This window comes from Maniola jurtina, chromosome 27 (genome assembly GCF_905333055.1).
Source record: "Maniola jurtina chromosome 27, ilManJurt1.1, whole genome shotgun sequence".
NCBI lineage: Eukaryota > Metazoa > Arthropoda > Insecta > Lepidoptera > Nymphalidae > Maniola > Maniola jurtina.
The window spans coordinates 3,486,436-3,502,474 of record NC_060055.1 but is presented as its reverse complement, the minus strand read 5'-3'; the positions used below and the strand labels follow the sequence as shown (position 1 = coordinate 3,502,474).

At 35.3% G+C, this 16,039-nt stretch overlaps 1 protein-coding gene and 1 long non-coding RNA gene across 3 annotated transcripts in view; both read right to left on the bottom strand.

Annotated features, from left to right (window-relative positions):
• The window catches only part of LOC123879033 (serine proteinase stubble-like), a 40,669-nt gene extending 39,667 nt beyond the window's left edge, over window positions 1–1,002 (bottom strand). For both annotated transcript variants that reach the window (XM_045926534.1, XM_045926535.1), the window contains exon 1: window positions 673–1,002. In XM_045926534.1, the coding sequence (XP_045782490.1) occupies window positions 673–982 (310 nt within the window). In that variant the 5' untranslated portion in view covers window positions 983–1,002. The remainder of the gene's footprint in view (window positions 1–672) is intronic.
• Window positions 1,003–1,189: 187 nt separating this feature from the next.
• On the bottom strand, window positions 1,190–14,774 carry LOC123879055. Its single transcript, XR_006798933.1, has 2 exons — window positions 14,431–14,774; window positions 1,190–1,336 (listed from the first exon to the last, which is right to left on the bottom strand). It is a non-coding gene; the product is annotated as an uncharacterized LOC123879055 (long non-coding RNA).
• Window positions 14,775–16,039: the final 1,265 nt, after the last annotated feature.

The window sequence follows — 16,039 nt, the reverse complement described above, 5'->3', positions numbered from 1 at the left end:
CTCATTGAGCCGGCAGGGATTAGTCGGGATGATGGCAAGAGACCTGATGGATTGACGCTGGTTCCCTGGGAACGGGGACGGGCGCTAATGTGGGACGCAACGTGCGTTGACACATTGGCCCCGTGTCATATCAGGGAGACAGTATCAAGACCGGGAGCCGCAGCAGAAATGGCTGAAAACGGCAAGCGGCGCAAGTATGCCTCTCTTATTGAGAGTTACATTTTTGTTCCGTTTGCCGTGGAGACCCTGGGGCCATGGAGTCTTAGTGCAAAGAAATTTTTACGAGACATTTCACCGCGTTTAATAGCCTCATCGGGTGACAGAAGGGCTGGCTCATTTTTTGCGCAACGGATCAGCCTGGCTGTCCAACGCGGAAATGCAGCCAGTATTCTTGGCACCATTCCACGCGGGCATGATTTGTATAGTAATTAGATAAGGCTAGCTTTAAGTTTTATTGTAATATTTTCAATAAAAAAAAAAAAAAAAAAAAAAAAAAAAAAAAAAAAAAAAAAAAAAAAAAAAAAAAAAAAAAAAAAAAAAAAAAAAAAAAAAAAAAAAAAAACCTACGTATGTCAAAGTGCATGTTATTTAAGTTTAAGTTGGAAGGATTGGGACAGATTCTTAAAAAAAAAAAAAATTAAATAGAATTTTCTTAACATAGACAATACTCACTTTTTCCTAACAAATCCATAATAGATTCATCCTCTTGAGATGTACTGTATCCAGTTTGATATGGAGCCTTCCTCGTGGACAAGGCTTCTAATAACAAAATGTCCTTTTCCTGACCGTTGATTGGTCTTCGTCTGTCCGACGCTGGATCGTCACTCAAATCCAAATTATCTTGCAATGTCAAAACGTCATTTTCGATTTCCGAACAACCACAAAAGTTTAGCGCCAATAAAAAAAGTATAACGCACATTCTTCTTCGAATTTTGAAATTCTTTCCCGCCATTTTGTTGGTAACGTTTGTAAATACGCACATGTCACTTTTTGGTGCACATTTTGTTTTTTTTTAATAGTTGTCACTTTTGGTTTATTTATTTTTTAAATTAAGAAGCACTGTTAAGCGTTGGATTTATTTTTGTTCACTTTTTATCTTTTCCTTGTCTAATACATTTTTTTAGTAAATTTCTTTCCATAAAAGCTCTGGTTTCTTTATTATTATTTTTTAATTTGAAAGCACTGGTCAGTTTTTTTTTTAATTTTTATCTGTTTAATCTGTGCCCACGACGTGTTAGCAGGGGAAGTCCGAAGTCGGAAGTAAGCGTCGCGCGCGAGCTGCGTTCCTTTTCACTTTCGTTGTTATAACATTTTCTCTAAGGTTACGTAGTTAAAGCTGTGAAAATAAACATACATTTATTTATGTTAATTTATTACGTGCCCAATACATTTTAAAAGTAAGTGATGTCAGATTTCGTAATCTGCTGTCTGCTAATTTAAATGTTTTATTTATTCATGATTTTCTTGTAGCTTTTAAAGTTATTTATGCGTACTGTTACATCTGGGTTATAGGTATGTGCCTAATACATAATATTATTGAATTAAATATGGTAATTTGACTATTTGTTCTGATTATTGTTTGGTTTAATAAGTTTCATGGTATTTTTAAGTTTTGTAATTAAAATAAATCAAAAAATATGATGTAAATCATTTACATTTCATATTTAAAAAAATTGAAATACTTCTTTTTTTTTCTCTCTCTTCTGGCTTTACAAAGATTAGGCAATGTCAAGTTTGTATTTATTTGTAACAAGTTAGTTCAACTATAGAAGTATGGACCCCGTCTGTGCCGGCACTCGCCGACATACGCACGGCACCCCTTTAGAGCGCCTTCCAGTCAGTTTTAACAAAAAAAAAACACTCCAAAAAGGCAAAGCACGCCCGCCAGCTAACATCAACACAGACGAAGTCCAAAATACTTCTTTGCTCTATTTTGTAATTTAAAATATCTCTATGTAGAGCATATCAGTACGGTTAAAAAAAAATTAAAAAGGTTAAAAGTATTTTTCATAGTATAATAAGTGTAAATTAAAAATTTATAACACCCCCGACAAGTGAAGGTTACAGTAACTAGAAAAGAGCTGATAACTTTCAAACGGCTGAACCAATTTTTTTGGATTATAGCTAAGAACACTCTCGATCAAGCCACCTTTCAAACAAAAAAAACTAAATTAAAATCGGTTCATTCGTTTAGGCGCTACGATGCCACAGACAGATACACAGATACACAGATACACACGTCCAACTTATAACACCCCTCTTTTTGGGTCGGGGGTTAAAAATGCCGATGCCCGCATGGTTTTAATTTATGTATTGTACAGTTTAGCATACTCATTGCAATTTTGGATGTTAGAGCAAAGATATTCAAATTATTTTTAACATATTATGTAAATCCATGTTTACGCAAGCAACAGGTACGCCGTATGTTATCATCAGTTATCAGTCACATAGGTGCGGGCGTACTAGACACGAGTCACCCAAAACACCAGTCAAGTGCGAGTCAGACCTCGCTGTTTTAAGGTTCCGTACATCATATTTTGGGTGAATGAAATATTTCTTTTCCGAGCGAGAACATCCCAATAAACCATGAAAGAAAAGCCCAAAAAATGTTCGTTTGTGTTGGTCACAGCTTACAAACTATTTTATAAATCGTTTTTTTCAGTATTTGTTGTTTAAATACAGTATATGATACCTGGATATACCATAATTCCATATTCCTAACTAGTTTAGTTTTTGACATAGCCCCCGTCACAAAAATGGTCTAAAACTTCATTTAATTATTTTTTAAGGTAACAAAAAATTAATAATATATTCGCACTTTACTCAATGACCTTTATTTAACAATGATATCCTACATGCAAGGGTAAGAAAAAAAAATTTTCCGGCTCCTTTTTCATGTATGGGAGCATCCCTGAAAGAGAATTTAAATGAATTTCTAATTCAATATTTGGTTTTGGATCAACGTTCTACACTAAATACCAAAATTTCACGTGTGTAACTCATTTCGTCTACGAGCTAGAGAGCTGTGACACGCGGACAGACAGACAGACATAAGAGTGACATTAATAGGGCTCCGTTTTTACCCTTGGCTACGGAACCCTAAAAACTCAGTTAGTTGTGGGCTCTTCTTTGCTAGACCTTCAGTTTAAGTACCTAACTTCACGTAGGTAATTAATTATCACCATTACACCATTATCTTACAAATTCTATAATTGACAATAAAAAGTTTAACAATGGTAGGTACCTACCTAGGTACTTTTAATAAATGATTTGACTTTGAAAACCGGGAATGGATCTAGTACCTTTATTGTGACCCAGGCATAAGACTTGGTAGTTGTCTCACCGCTAGCTAATAGATCCATAGATTATTTTCTCGCTCAAGAAACGTACAATCGAATAAAAAAGATCACTCAAACTGAAACTCAAAGCATTGTCAACTCTTGAATTTCTAAGATGCTGAAATAAAAAAGTTTCAAATTCCAAACGTGCCCGGCTAGGTTATTCACTAACTCAGTGTCTAACACTTAATGATAGCTACCGAGCTCAATTTTTAATTCATTGAAGGTTTTCTACAAAACAACATTTTAATATCACCCAGTGAAGCAGTAATGTAGAACCAACCAACCTCGGTGGCTGGTCACCTATCTGGTCTGAGTACCTAGTGGACCTGACCTGACTATGCATGTTGCATAGAACTCTCTCACCACTAGTTTGTCACAACGACAAGAACTATCAAATAAAAACTCGCTCATCGACGCTCTCTTGGCAGTAAAACCGCAGTTTACGCAGGGCGTAATTATTATTATTAATATAATGTGTATAACGGGTGATTACTGCCCGTCGCACTCCTAGCCCATAGCCTAGCGACAAAACTATCCCAACTACACACTCGCTTCTCGTTACTCGCCAACCTGTTACTAGTTTTTAGCTCAACGTTGTATTTCTTGCTAATCGTCGGCAGTCGAACTACTGTTTAATAGATAAATATCTATTGAATGTGCGATAATATTTTCAATCGTCACATACCTTTGAAGCAAAATACAAAAGCCTAGAGATTCAAATCAATATTGAACAGCTGCTACTGGTCTATATTCAATTACGATGTTTATTATGTACTCTATGTACCTACTTTAGATAATCTTGAGCCTTGTAATTATTATTTATGGTATTGCTAATCTGTTACTTAAGTCAATTTTTAACCCCCGACCCAAAAAGAGGGGTGTTATAAGTTTGACGTGTGTATCTGTGTATCTGTCTGTGGCATCGTAGCTCCTAAACTAATGAACCGATTTTAATTTAGTTTTTTTTTTTTTTTGTTTGAAAGGTAGCTTGATCGAGAGTGTTCTTAGCTATAATCCAAAAAAATTGGTTCAGCTGTTTGAAAGTTATCAGCTCTTTTCTAGTAACCTTCACTTGTCGGGGGTGTTATAAATTTTTAATTTGCACTTGTTATTCCGTGCAAATATGACAGCGCGTTTGATAAATCATATTATAACGAAAAGATAAATAATATAAAGATAAATATAAGATGTGTGGTGCCAAATACTTTGTGCCATAGATTTTTCGCTATCCCTGCTACATGACAAACGTTCATAAAAGTTTTTACGAGTTCGTTTCCGCGATCAGCTCTTTGTAGGGTTGTGACATTGGAGTTTTAAATAATTCATTCATATAATAGTTTGAAGTCATATTGGAACTTGTGGAATACCTAGTGATAGGAAACAGAATATCTGACTGTATTTTTTGTGAGCTTTTTCTCAGTCCAGGGCGATTTAAGAAACCTCGTAGCTTTAAGTTAATGTAAATATTTAATTCCAATTTACTTGTAAAATGTAATTATTATCATTTAAAAGAATACTAAGTAGGTACATACTTTGAATTAAATACTTTAACTTTCATAATCTTATGAGAAATATCATACGTGATATGTGCTTGTAAAAAGTGTATCTGTAAATCCTACAATAAGATTATGGCAGATGTCATACGTGCCTCCGTAATAAGATATAACGAGCAGGATAAAAGTAAATAAAATTGCAATTTGCGATAAGTATCAAGACGACGTGGTCACACTTCAGACGGCCTCTACTTTCGCTTTAACTTTCCAAAAGACAGTTTGAACTATCTCCAAAACGCCCTAACTAGTACAACCTTCAATTAAATATATACTCTAAGTACTTGTGTTACGATTGAATTTCCTGTGACTTGCAATAATGATATATTAACAGGTGGTTAAGTGTTATGCAATATTGCACTTAGTCGTTTTGGTAGTAGAGTTGAAATTGGTTTGAATTTAGTTCTTCCGTAGGCTCAAGAGTCAAGACTGCTTTCTTTAATGATTGCTGTTAAGGTTAATCTATACTAATAAATAAAATTGGAGTGTCTGTCTGTAATTTCGAAATAACTACCGCATATTAAGGTCATATGGTTATTTGAACGATACTACCGAATGAACCGAATCACACGTTTTTAAAATTTTTGTCTGTCTGTCTGTCTGTCTGTCTGTCTGCCTGTCTGTCTGTCTGTCTGTCTGTCTGTCTGTTTGAAAAGGCTAATCTTGGGAACGGCTGAACCGATTTTGACGGGATTTTCACAGACAAGTAGAGAATTGACCAGGAAGTAACATAGGCTACTTTTTTAACCGACTTTCAAAAAGGGAGTTGTGTTTTTCTACCTATGTACACCGAAATCTCCGAGATTTCTGAACCGATTTGCGTCATTTCTTTTTTAATCGATAGAGGAACTTTGCGACATTGTTTCATAAAAAATTTGGAGTCCAACTCCTCAATCCTGATGCTGCAGGGGATCGGACCAATCCACGCGGGCGAAGCTGCGGGCATCAGCTAGTTGGTTCTAAGTTGGTATAACTTGATAACACTAATATCCTGCTAGGTAACACCTTATCAAGAAAGTTGGTTCTCCAAACGAACCCATTAGATTCCGGCATTGTGTTAGGAGTAAATGAAAAACCGGCCAAGTGCGAGTCAGACTCGCGCACCGAGGGTTCCGTTCTTGGATATAATTTTTCGACATCTTGCACGATAAATCAAAAACTATTATGCTATAAATATAAAAATAAATCTATTTAAAAAGGCACCAGTAAAGCCCTTTCATATGATACCCCACTTGGTATAGTTATCTTACTTTGAAAATTGAAACACATTTTAATTTTTTTTAATGATGTAACCACAAATTCGGGGTTTTCAGATTTATTTCTGTACTTGTGCTATAAGACCTACCTACCTCCTGCCAAATTTCAAGATTCTAGGCAACGGGAAGTAGCCTATAGGTTTCTTGAAAGACACGACGGACGGACGGACGGACGGACGGACAGACAAACAGACAGAAACAAAGTGATCTTATAAGGGTTCCGTTTTTCCCTTTGAGGTACGGAACCCTAAAATTAGAGGTGCGTGCCCAGGATCAAACCCCCTACCTCCCAAATCACACGTAGCTTCGAATATACTCAATTCAAAGTAGGTACTATTACACCTTTTGATGGTCTTTGTTTGTTGAATTGTTACATTGAGATGATTGTAGGGTTATTTAAAAATTGATTTGTGTTGTGTTTTTTAGATTTGAAAGATGATATTACGTAGTTGTGATAATGAATTACGTAAACTTAAAACTAAAGCTACGAAGGTTCCAAACGCGCCCAGGTCTGAGAAGAGCCCACAACAAACTCAGCTATATAGGTATTCTTTTTACAGCACCAAAATTTCAAAGAAACTGTGAAGTATTTTAGTTGGCAACCAAGTCTGTAGTTACGAAATATTATCTTTCTGAATTTTCCTTTTGACGTAAAAAGCTAAGTAAACGTGAGTTGTATTAAAATAGGCCTATTGGGCAATCCGATTTAATCTTACGAGTACGACCATCTTTTAGCTTGCCATGAATTTCTATGAACTTATACATATATGGTAATTCTACCATTAGGTACTGGGAAATCCAGAAATACATGTAATGTGAACGCGTCGATGTCTTTTCTATGAAAATACTCGTATCTATATACTAATAAATAAAATTGAAGTGTCTGTCTGTTTGAACGGGCTAATCTTCGGAATAGCTAAACCTATTTTGACGGAACTTTCACAGACAAGTAGAGGATTAACCAAGGAGTAACATATGCAACTTTTTTAACCGACTTTAAAAAATGGAGGTGATAATCCGAAAATAAATGATATATCCGAGATTTCTGAACCGATTTGCGTAATTTTTTTAACGATAAAGGAACTTTGGGACGTTGTTCCATAAAAAATTTGGATTCCAACTCCTCAATCCTGATGCTGCAGGGGATCTGTCCAATCCACGCGGGCGAAGCTGCGGGCATCATCTAATAACGAATAAAAGTATGGTTATGAAGCTGTGATAGCTTAGTGGTTAGGACGTCCGCCTCCTAATCGGATGTCGGGGGTTCGATCCCGGGCACGCACCTCTAACTTTTTGGAGTTATGTACGACTTAAGTAATTAAATATCACTTGCTTTAACGATGAAGGAAAACATCGTGAGGAAACCTGCATGTTTGAGAGTTCTCCATAATGTTCCCAAAGGTGTGTGAAGTCTGCCGATCCGCATTGGTCAGCGTGGTAGACCACAGACAAAACCTACCTCAAAATTCATAGAAGACAAAAGAGCCGCAATAGTAAGAGCCAGCAGCATCTGTTGCAATGCAAAAATACGTGAGTAGATGTTACGTTAGCGCAGATTTCAGTTGGCACCATCGATATTTTTCCGAGTTTCTTGCTAGTTCTTCTCGGTAGGAAAGGCATTCCGAACCAGTGGTAGATGCTTTTGACGATTTAAAACAACTTGTAAAAGTCTAATTGAATAAAAATATTTTGAATTTTGATATTTTAAATATAAATGGCGAGCAAACGAGCATGTGTCACTTGATGTTAAGTGATTACCGCCACCCATGAACATTTGGAGCACCAGAGGAACCGTTAATGCATTGCTGAATTTCCAGAAAATCTCATAAATATGATAATCACATCAAACCTTTCGTACTTATGGAACAGTTGAGAAATAAAATATATAAACTTGACAAATCAAAGCGGAAGTAACTACGCTTCTCTAGATTTATCTTTATGTTTCTTCCACAATACATAAACACGTCATATCCGGTTTAAGAAGCTAACTCTCAGATTTGCCGCAAAGCCGTTACGAAAACGAAAAGACATACTCGCACTTACATATGCATAACGTTAACGTCACGTTCTAGTTAATCGTAACTTTGTGACAGAGTACGGAAATTTGAAAATTATAACTGTGATGTGCTAAACCAAAACGTGATGCTGTCATTATTAGACTCTTCAACACTATCAACCTCGCTGACTACTGAGGTTGGGTCTCATCTCAGAATGAGAAAAGTTTGGGCATACCTACATAAAAATTTATATATAGTGGGGGGATGCCCGCAGCTTCGCCCGCAAGGATTTCGATTTTTTTAAATCTCGTGGGAACTCTATGATTTTCCGGGATAAAAAGTATCCTATGTCCTTCCCCGGGATGTATCCCAAGTCTGTACCTTTCATTAAAATCGGTTCAGCGGTTGGGCCGTGAAAACGTAGCAGACAGACAGACAGACAGACACACTTTCGCATTTATAATATTAGTATAGATGCAACATGTTAATTGTTCCTGAAAAAAGCATACTCAATTGAAGATTATGTGAATGATAAAAGAGCGCGGATTTGACCTGCAGTTCGCTCCAGTAATGCGCAGGACTTCAATTACTTTAATAAGTACATGACATAATATTGTCATATATCTTTGAAAAGAGCAACCGCCGAGTTTCTTGCTGATTCTTCTCGGTAGAAAAGGCATTTTGAATCAGAGGTAGATGCATTTGACATTCAAATATTCTTGTAAAAGTCTAATTGAATTTAAAAAAAATGTTTATTTATATACTCAGGCGTAGATCTGTAGAGCGAAGTTTGACTTTGCTCGGACTGATACTTTTACAAGTTTAAATTAAAAATTTATAACACCCCCGACAAGTAAAGGTTACAGTAACTAGAAAAGAGCTGATAACTTTCAAACGGCTGAACCGATTTTCTTGGATTATAGCTAAGAACACTCTCGATCAAGCCACCTTTCAAACAAAAATCGGTTCATTAGTTTAGGAATTACGATGCACAGACAGATACACAGATACACACGTCTTAAACTTATAACACCCTTCTTTTTGGGTCGGGGGTAAAAAACAAGACAGCGTGTATCGCTGACATAAATCTATTTTATTCTCTCTCCGTCACTTATACTCCATACAATCGTAGCCCCAATTTTATTTGAATATTAAGCAACCAAAGTTCATAAATTTTGCAGACATATTTTAGAAACTAATCTGTGCCTGTGGTGGTTTAGATTTTTCTTAAAATATGTTGTTTTAAAATTACAGGGGCTCAGAGATTTGTATGTGAATTTTTAAGATCGCGTAACTTTGAAACCGAATATTTTAACGGAAATCTGGAAAACCACAGGCATAGATATTAGTTCTCGGAACGTTTCTACAAAATTCCATTGAGTATGATTGGTTAGTATTCCAATGAGAGACGAACTACTTTTGTATGGAGCGAGTGACGGAGAGACCCCTCTTAAGACGTTGGTCTTCTATTCAAGAGGTCGGGGGTTCACTCCCTGGCTTGCACCTCCAACTTATCGGAGCTCGCTTTTTTGCTACGAATTTTGATAGGAAACATAAATGCGTATGAAAATATGACCGTTGATATGGATTAAACATTAGATTTTATAGAATTCTTAATAGTGATTATATTATGCTATTTTAAGAGGTACTTACGTAAACTATAATTGAGATCATTTTATGATATTAAACTTATTCAATATTTTTTTTGTATTTATCTAATTACGTCTATTTTTGTAATTATCTAATTAAGTCTAGATGAATTTTGTTATTATAGCTAATCGTTATGTTTAATCTGTTAAAATCCATGAATTAATTTTCGTAATTCAAATTTTTGTTTGAAAATGTAATTTGTTTTGTTTGAAATTGTAATTTTAATATAATTTTTGTTTCTTGTGAAATTACAAGTTTATTTGAAATTACTTTATTTTTGGTGATTAATATTTATTTATTGTTTTAGAAGTCCAAAGTTAATCAAAAACTTACCGTTGGCGAAGTTTAAGAGCGAATAATATTCCTACCAACTAAATTATTATCAGAATTTTATATTTATCTGTCACATTTTTTCACAATATTATATGTTATATCTTTTATATTATTATACGTAATATAAACACTATGTTATACTGTATATAAACGCGTGTATATATGCGTGAAACGGTCGCGCTACTGTCACCTATGCTACACTCACTAAATACTGCAGAGGTTGTGAACATTTTTGTTCTATTATATAACTAAAGGTGCAGATTATATTTCTCTAGTGTAGCATCGCTCTTTATAATACTAGATGATGTCCGCGACTTCGTCCACGTAAGCGTTAAAAAATCCCTCAGAAACCATGGATTTTTACGAGTTAAAAGTATCCCATGTGTTAATTCAAGGTATAATCTATCTCAATTTCGAATTTCAGCCAAATACATCGAGCAGTTTTTGCGTGAAAGAGAAACAAACATAGACACACGTGTGTGTATGTGTGTAACAAACATACACAATGTGTTTGTACGTTTGTTACTCTTTCAGACAAAGGCAAATTATAAAGGCGAAAGTCCATGAACTCTTTAAAAAGCATAATACCAATATTTTTTTAAATAAAAAGACAGACAAACAGACAGACAGATTACAAAGTGATCCTATAAGGATTACGTTTTTCCTTTTGAGGTACGGAACTCTAAAGACGTGGGTAGACTGATAGACAGACAAACTAGCCTAAGCCAGTGTGATTTGCATTTAGAGCTTTCTCACTACATTGTAGTATTCAAATTTCAAATACATACCAAAGGTTGCAAGCCCCTACCGGCGCCATGGAGAGAGCGACTTGAAAGCTACTGGTTTTACTTTTTAATATTTAGATTCAACTCAGTCTAATTTACTATCTAGATCTAAAACATTAGCATTCCTAGGTCCTACTCAGTCAATATAAGAATACCTAGGAATATTTAGCTGATCATTTAAATCATAGCCATTATAGGTATCACTTGCTTTAATGCTAAAGGAAAATATCGTAAGGAAACCTGCTTGCATTAGAGTTAACGCCGTAATGTTTTAAATAGTATAAAGAAAACAAACCCACCTTTTTTAGGGTTTTTTTTCTGTCTGTCTGTTTGTCTGTCTGTCTGTCTGTCTGTCCGTCCGTCCGTCCGTCCGTCGTGTCTGTCAAGAAAACCTATAGGGTACTTCCCGTTGACCTAGAATCATGTTTGGTAGGTAGGTAGGTAGGTCTTATAACACAAGTAAAGGAATAAATCCGAAAACCGTGAATTTGTGGTTACATCACAGAAAAAAATATTAAAATTTTCAAAGCAAGATAACTATACCAAGTGGGGTATCATATGAACGGGCTTTACCTGTACATTCTAAAGCAGATTTTTATTTATTTTTATGCATAATAGTTTTTGATTTATCATGCAAAATGCCAGGAAAAATACCCGATTACGGAACCCTCGGTGCGCGAGTCTAACTCGCACTTTGCCGGTTTTCTTAGTCTAAGTTATCAGTCTATTACAATATTATAATAGTAATTGTATGAACCGTATTTAAACTCTAATTGAACAGATCTGTTATTCGATCCAGTTACCTCAATTATATTATTATAACAACGACGAAGTGTTAGGCTGCGTCCACGCAAGGCGTTTCATTTTTTAAAGCTGTTGATCTTAACCCCCGACCCAGAGAGGTGTTATAAGTTTGACGTGTGTAACTGTGTATCTGTCTGTGGCATCGTAGCTCCTAAACTAATGAACCGATTTTAATTTAGCCGTGAATTTGTAGTTATATCATTAAAAAAAAAATTAAAATGTGTTTCAATTTTCAAAGTAAGATAACTATACTAAGTGGGGTAACATATGAAAGGACTTTACGTATACATTCTAAAACAGATTTTTATTTATTGTTATAAATGATAGTTTTTGATTTATCGTGCAAAATGTTGGAAAAAATGTCTAACTCGCACTTGGCCGGTTTTTTATACACAAATAGCGAGCAAACGAGTACGCGAGTCACTTAATGTTAAGCGATTAACACCGCCCATAAACATTTGCAGTACCAAAAGAACCTCCAATGCGTTGCTAGTCGTTCAGGAATATGTTGGTCCACCCCTTGATTAACCCCATGTTGTAATCTAATGAGAACACCACAGACCACTTTCTCCAGTGTCGTATTTTACAACACTGTTCAGTGTTCTTAACATTATCATTACATATTTTGCTATCTATAACAACATGGCGTACATTACAAACTCTACCGGCGTCCATAACGCTCAGTATGTATTGGCCCTTAGACGATATAATATTCTCGTCTCAATGAGTCGAGCCGGACGCCACTTTCTCCAGTGTCGTAATATTAAAACACTGTTCAATGTTCTTGACTTTGTCATTACATATTTTGCTATCTATAACAACATGGCGTACATTACGAACTCTACCGGCGTCCATAACGCTCAGTATGTATTGGCCCTTAGACGATATAATATTCTCGCCTCAATGAGTCGAGCCGGACGCCACTTTCTCCAGTGTCGTAATATTACAACACTGTTGTGTTCTTAACTTCTCGTTACGTTTGTTATCTTTAACAAAACGAGGTAGAAAGTTGTATGAAACCTAACCTAACTCAACTTAAGATTTACAGGATTTAACTGAGTACTTAAGGACCCTTAATCATATCAAACTCAAATCATTTATTCATAACTATTGTACTCCTAGTGAGGATTATTAGATTTGCAAGATGATTATTATTTATTTATTCAGATACAAGTTAGCCCTTGATTGCAATCTCACTTGGTGGTAAGTGATGATGCAGTCTAAGATGGAAGCGGGCTAACCTGAGACCCATGCTCAGTAGTGCCACAGCGATGGGTTGATGAAGATGATGATGTCTGAGTTTGTTGTGGGCTTTTTTCAGACCTGGGAGCGTTTGGAACCCTCGTAGCTTTAGTTTTAAGTATACGTAATTAATTAACCGACTTCCAAAAAAGGAGGAGGTTCTCAATTCGTCGGGATCTTTTTTTTTTTTATGTATGTTCCCCGATTACTCAAAGACCCCTGGACCGATTTGGAATTTTTTTTTGTTTGAAAGGGTATACTGTGCAGGTGGTCCCATATAAATTTGGTGAAGATCTGATGAATATCTTCGGAGATGGAGAACAGAACTCCTCAATGGATAAGAGCAAATTGCTCGCGATCACTGTAATAGCTTAGTAAACAGTAGGGTTTTAACTGGGCATAGCATATTATAGTACAGTGGGGCCACTAAAAATTGTGAAATAAAAAATTTTCAAAAGAAAAATAAAACCGACTTCAAAAACCAAAAACACTAAAAAGTAGAAAATAATTTTTGTTTAGCTACACATGTAATGTACCTAGGTATGAAGTCGAGCGAGCATATTAAAACAAAATTAGAAATCCAAAAGTGAAGCTCGCCCGACTTCATACCCTAGGTACATTACATGTGTAGCTAAACAAAAATTATTTTCAACTTTTTAGTGTTTTTGGTTTTTGAAGTCGGTTTTATTTTTCTTTTGAAAATTTTTTATCACCACTTTAACGGCAAAGTTTTGCCGCCAAGCGATTTAGCGTTTCGGTACGATGCCGTGTAGAAACCAAATGAGTATGGGTTTATAAATCGGGTTTATAAATGATAATAATAAATCAGGTACATCTTCCAGGTTAGCCCGCTTCCATCTTAGACTGCATCGTCACTTACCAGTAGGTGAGATAACAGTCCAGGGCTAACTTGTATCTGAATAAAAATAAATTTAATCTTACTAAGTGTAGTAATCTTAACCGGTTGAACTCTAATTTTTCTTTCTGTCTTTTCTCATTTGAATCTACTTTCCGAACTGATCAGGATAGAGTCTTGACATGTGATAAGAGCCACAAGGCCTACATATTTTTAAGGGCCATCACGCTCTTGTGACATACAAAAACTTTGCCAAAAATGAGGCCATTTCGCCGGCTCACATCCACATAGAAAAATCCTACTATTATTACAAACGCGAAAGATTGTATGTGTGTATGGATGTTTGTTACTCTTTCACGCAAAAACTACTGGACGGATTGGCCTGAAATTTGAAATGACGATAGATTTATACCTACCTTGGCCGAGTTTCTTGCTGGTTCTTCTCGGTAGGAACGGCATTCCGAACCAGTGGTAGATTATTTTGATGATTCAAAAGCACTTGTAAAAGTTTAATTGAATAAAAATATTTTGAATTTTGGATCATACTCTACAGTCTAAAATAATTATACTTACCTATTTCATATCTACTTAAACGAAATAAAATAAAGATACTTACACCCAATTTCATCAAAAAACTTCGACTTTTGTCCATCTACTGAATTTTTTTCACCATGTCCTTCACTTTTTTCATCACTTTCACCTTTTTCACTGTTTTTCACCAAATTTTGAAATTTCTCCGGAATTTTTGGTTTCGCAGACTTGTACTTCAAATGTTTTAGTTCACCGTCTTCACCAAGTATTGTTATATCTTCATACACGTTAACCGTATCAGTGTCTTCACCGAAATTCTTTATAACTTCTCTATCAAACTGATTGTCACTCAAGAGTCTTAGGTAACCGAAATTTGTGTTATCATGTATCAAATTTTTCGTTTCAAACAGATTTTCGTTCACTATGTCGTCTTCTTCAATACATTTAATATTAGTTACTGTTATTATTATAAGCAATGCTATTGTATTACACATATTACTATGGTTTTATTTAATTTTACACTAGAAAAGTTTCACGAATTTTTTTAAAAGTAACACTTTATTATTATTTTAGCACCAAATCGTTTTTAGACACTTTTAGGAATAAAGCTTTGGTATTTTCTGTAATACCTATTTCTTTCGTCCCCCTATTATTTATATTAGAAAACAATGATTAATTATTCAATTACTAACTTGTCGTTATCATGTATTTTATTGTTTGATTTTTTCAATTAAATGTACCTGAATCATTAACCTAAATAAAAGCTGACTACTTTACTGATTCCTGATTATAAAATGACCTTAAATAAATTTAAATAAATTAAAAAATATCTCAATAAATTAAATTTTTCACATAAGTACAAGGGTTTTATAAAACAACCAAGAGTTCTGAGCTTATTTACACTCGAAGTGAGTTGGTATCACTAAAGTTTTTTCAACTTATAACCGTAATATTTAACAAAAAGCGAAAGCCGTCAATCGCTTCGACAAGACAACGTGGTTATGACGAAAAATCGATCTTTAGAGACAAGTTTTGGAGAAATGATGCTTACATAATCGATTTTAGGCCGCCTTTATAGCCTAGCTTATTTTTAACTCCCGACCCAAAAAGAGGAGTGTTATAAGTTTGACGTGTGTATCTGGTATCTGTGTATCTGTGTATCTGTCTGTGGCATCGTAGTTCCGAAACTAATGAACCGATTTTAATTTAATTTTTTTTGTTTGAAAGGTGGCGGCTTGATCGAGAGTGTTCTTAGCTATATAATCCAAGAAAATCTGTTCAGCTGTTTGAAAGTTATCAGCTCTTATCTAGTTACTGCAACCTTCACTTGTCGGGGGTGTTATAAAATTTTTAACAAATAGCGAATGCCAATCCTCACTTGGCCAGCGTGGTAGACTATGGCCAAACCCTTCTCATTCTTAGAGGCGACCCGTGCTCAGTAGTGAGTCGGCGATTGGTTGATCATGATGATCGATGGTGACTCAGCTTTGATAGTTCTAATAAGTGATTTTGTAAAGTGGTGATAATCCATACTAATATTATAAATGCGAAAGTGTGTCTGTCTGTCTGTCTGCTACCTTTTCACGGCCCAACAAATCAACCGATTTTGACGAAATTTTGTACAGAGTTAGCTTAGGTTCCGGGGATGGACATAGGCTACTTTTTATCCCGGAAAATCAAATAGTTCCCATGGG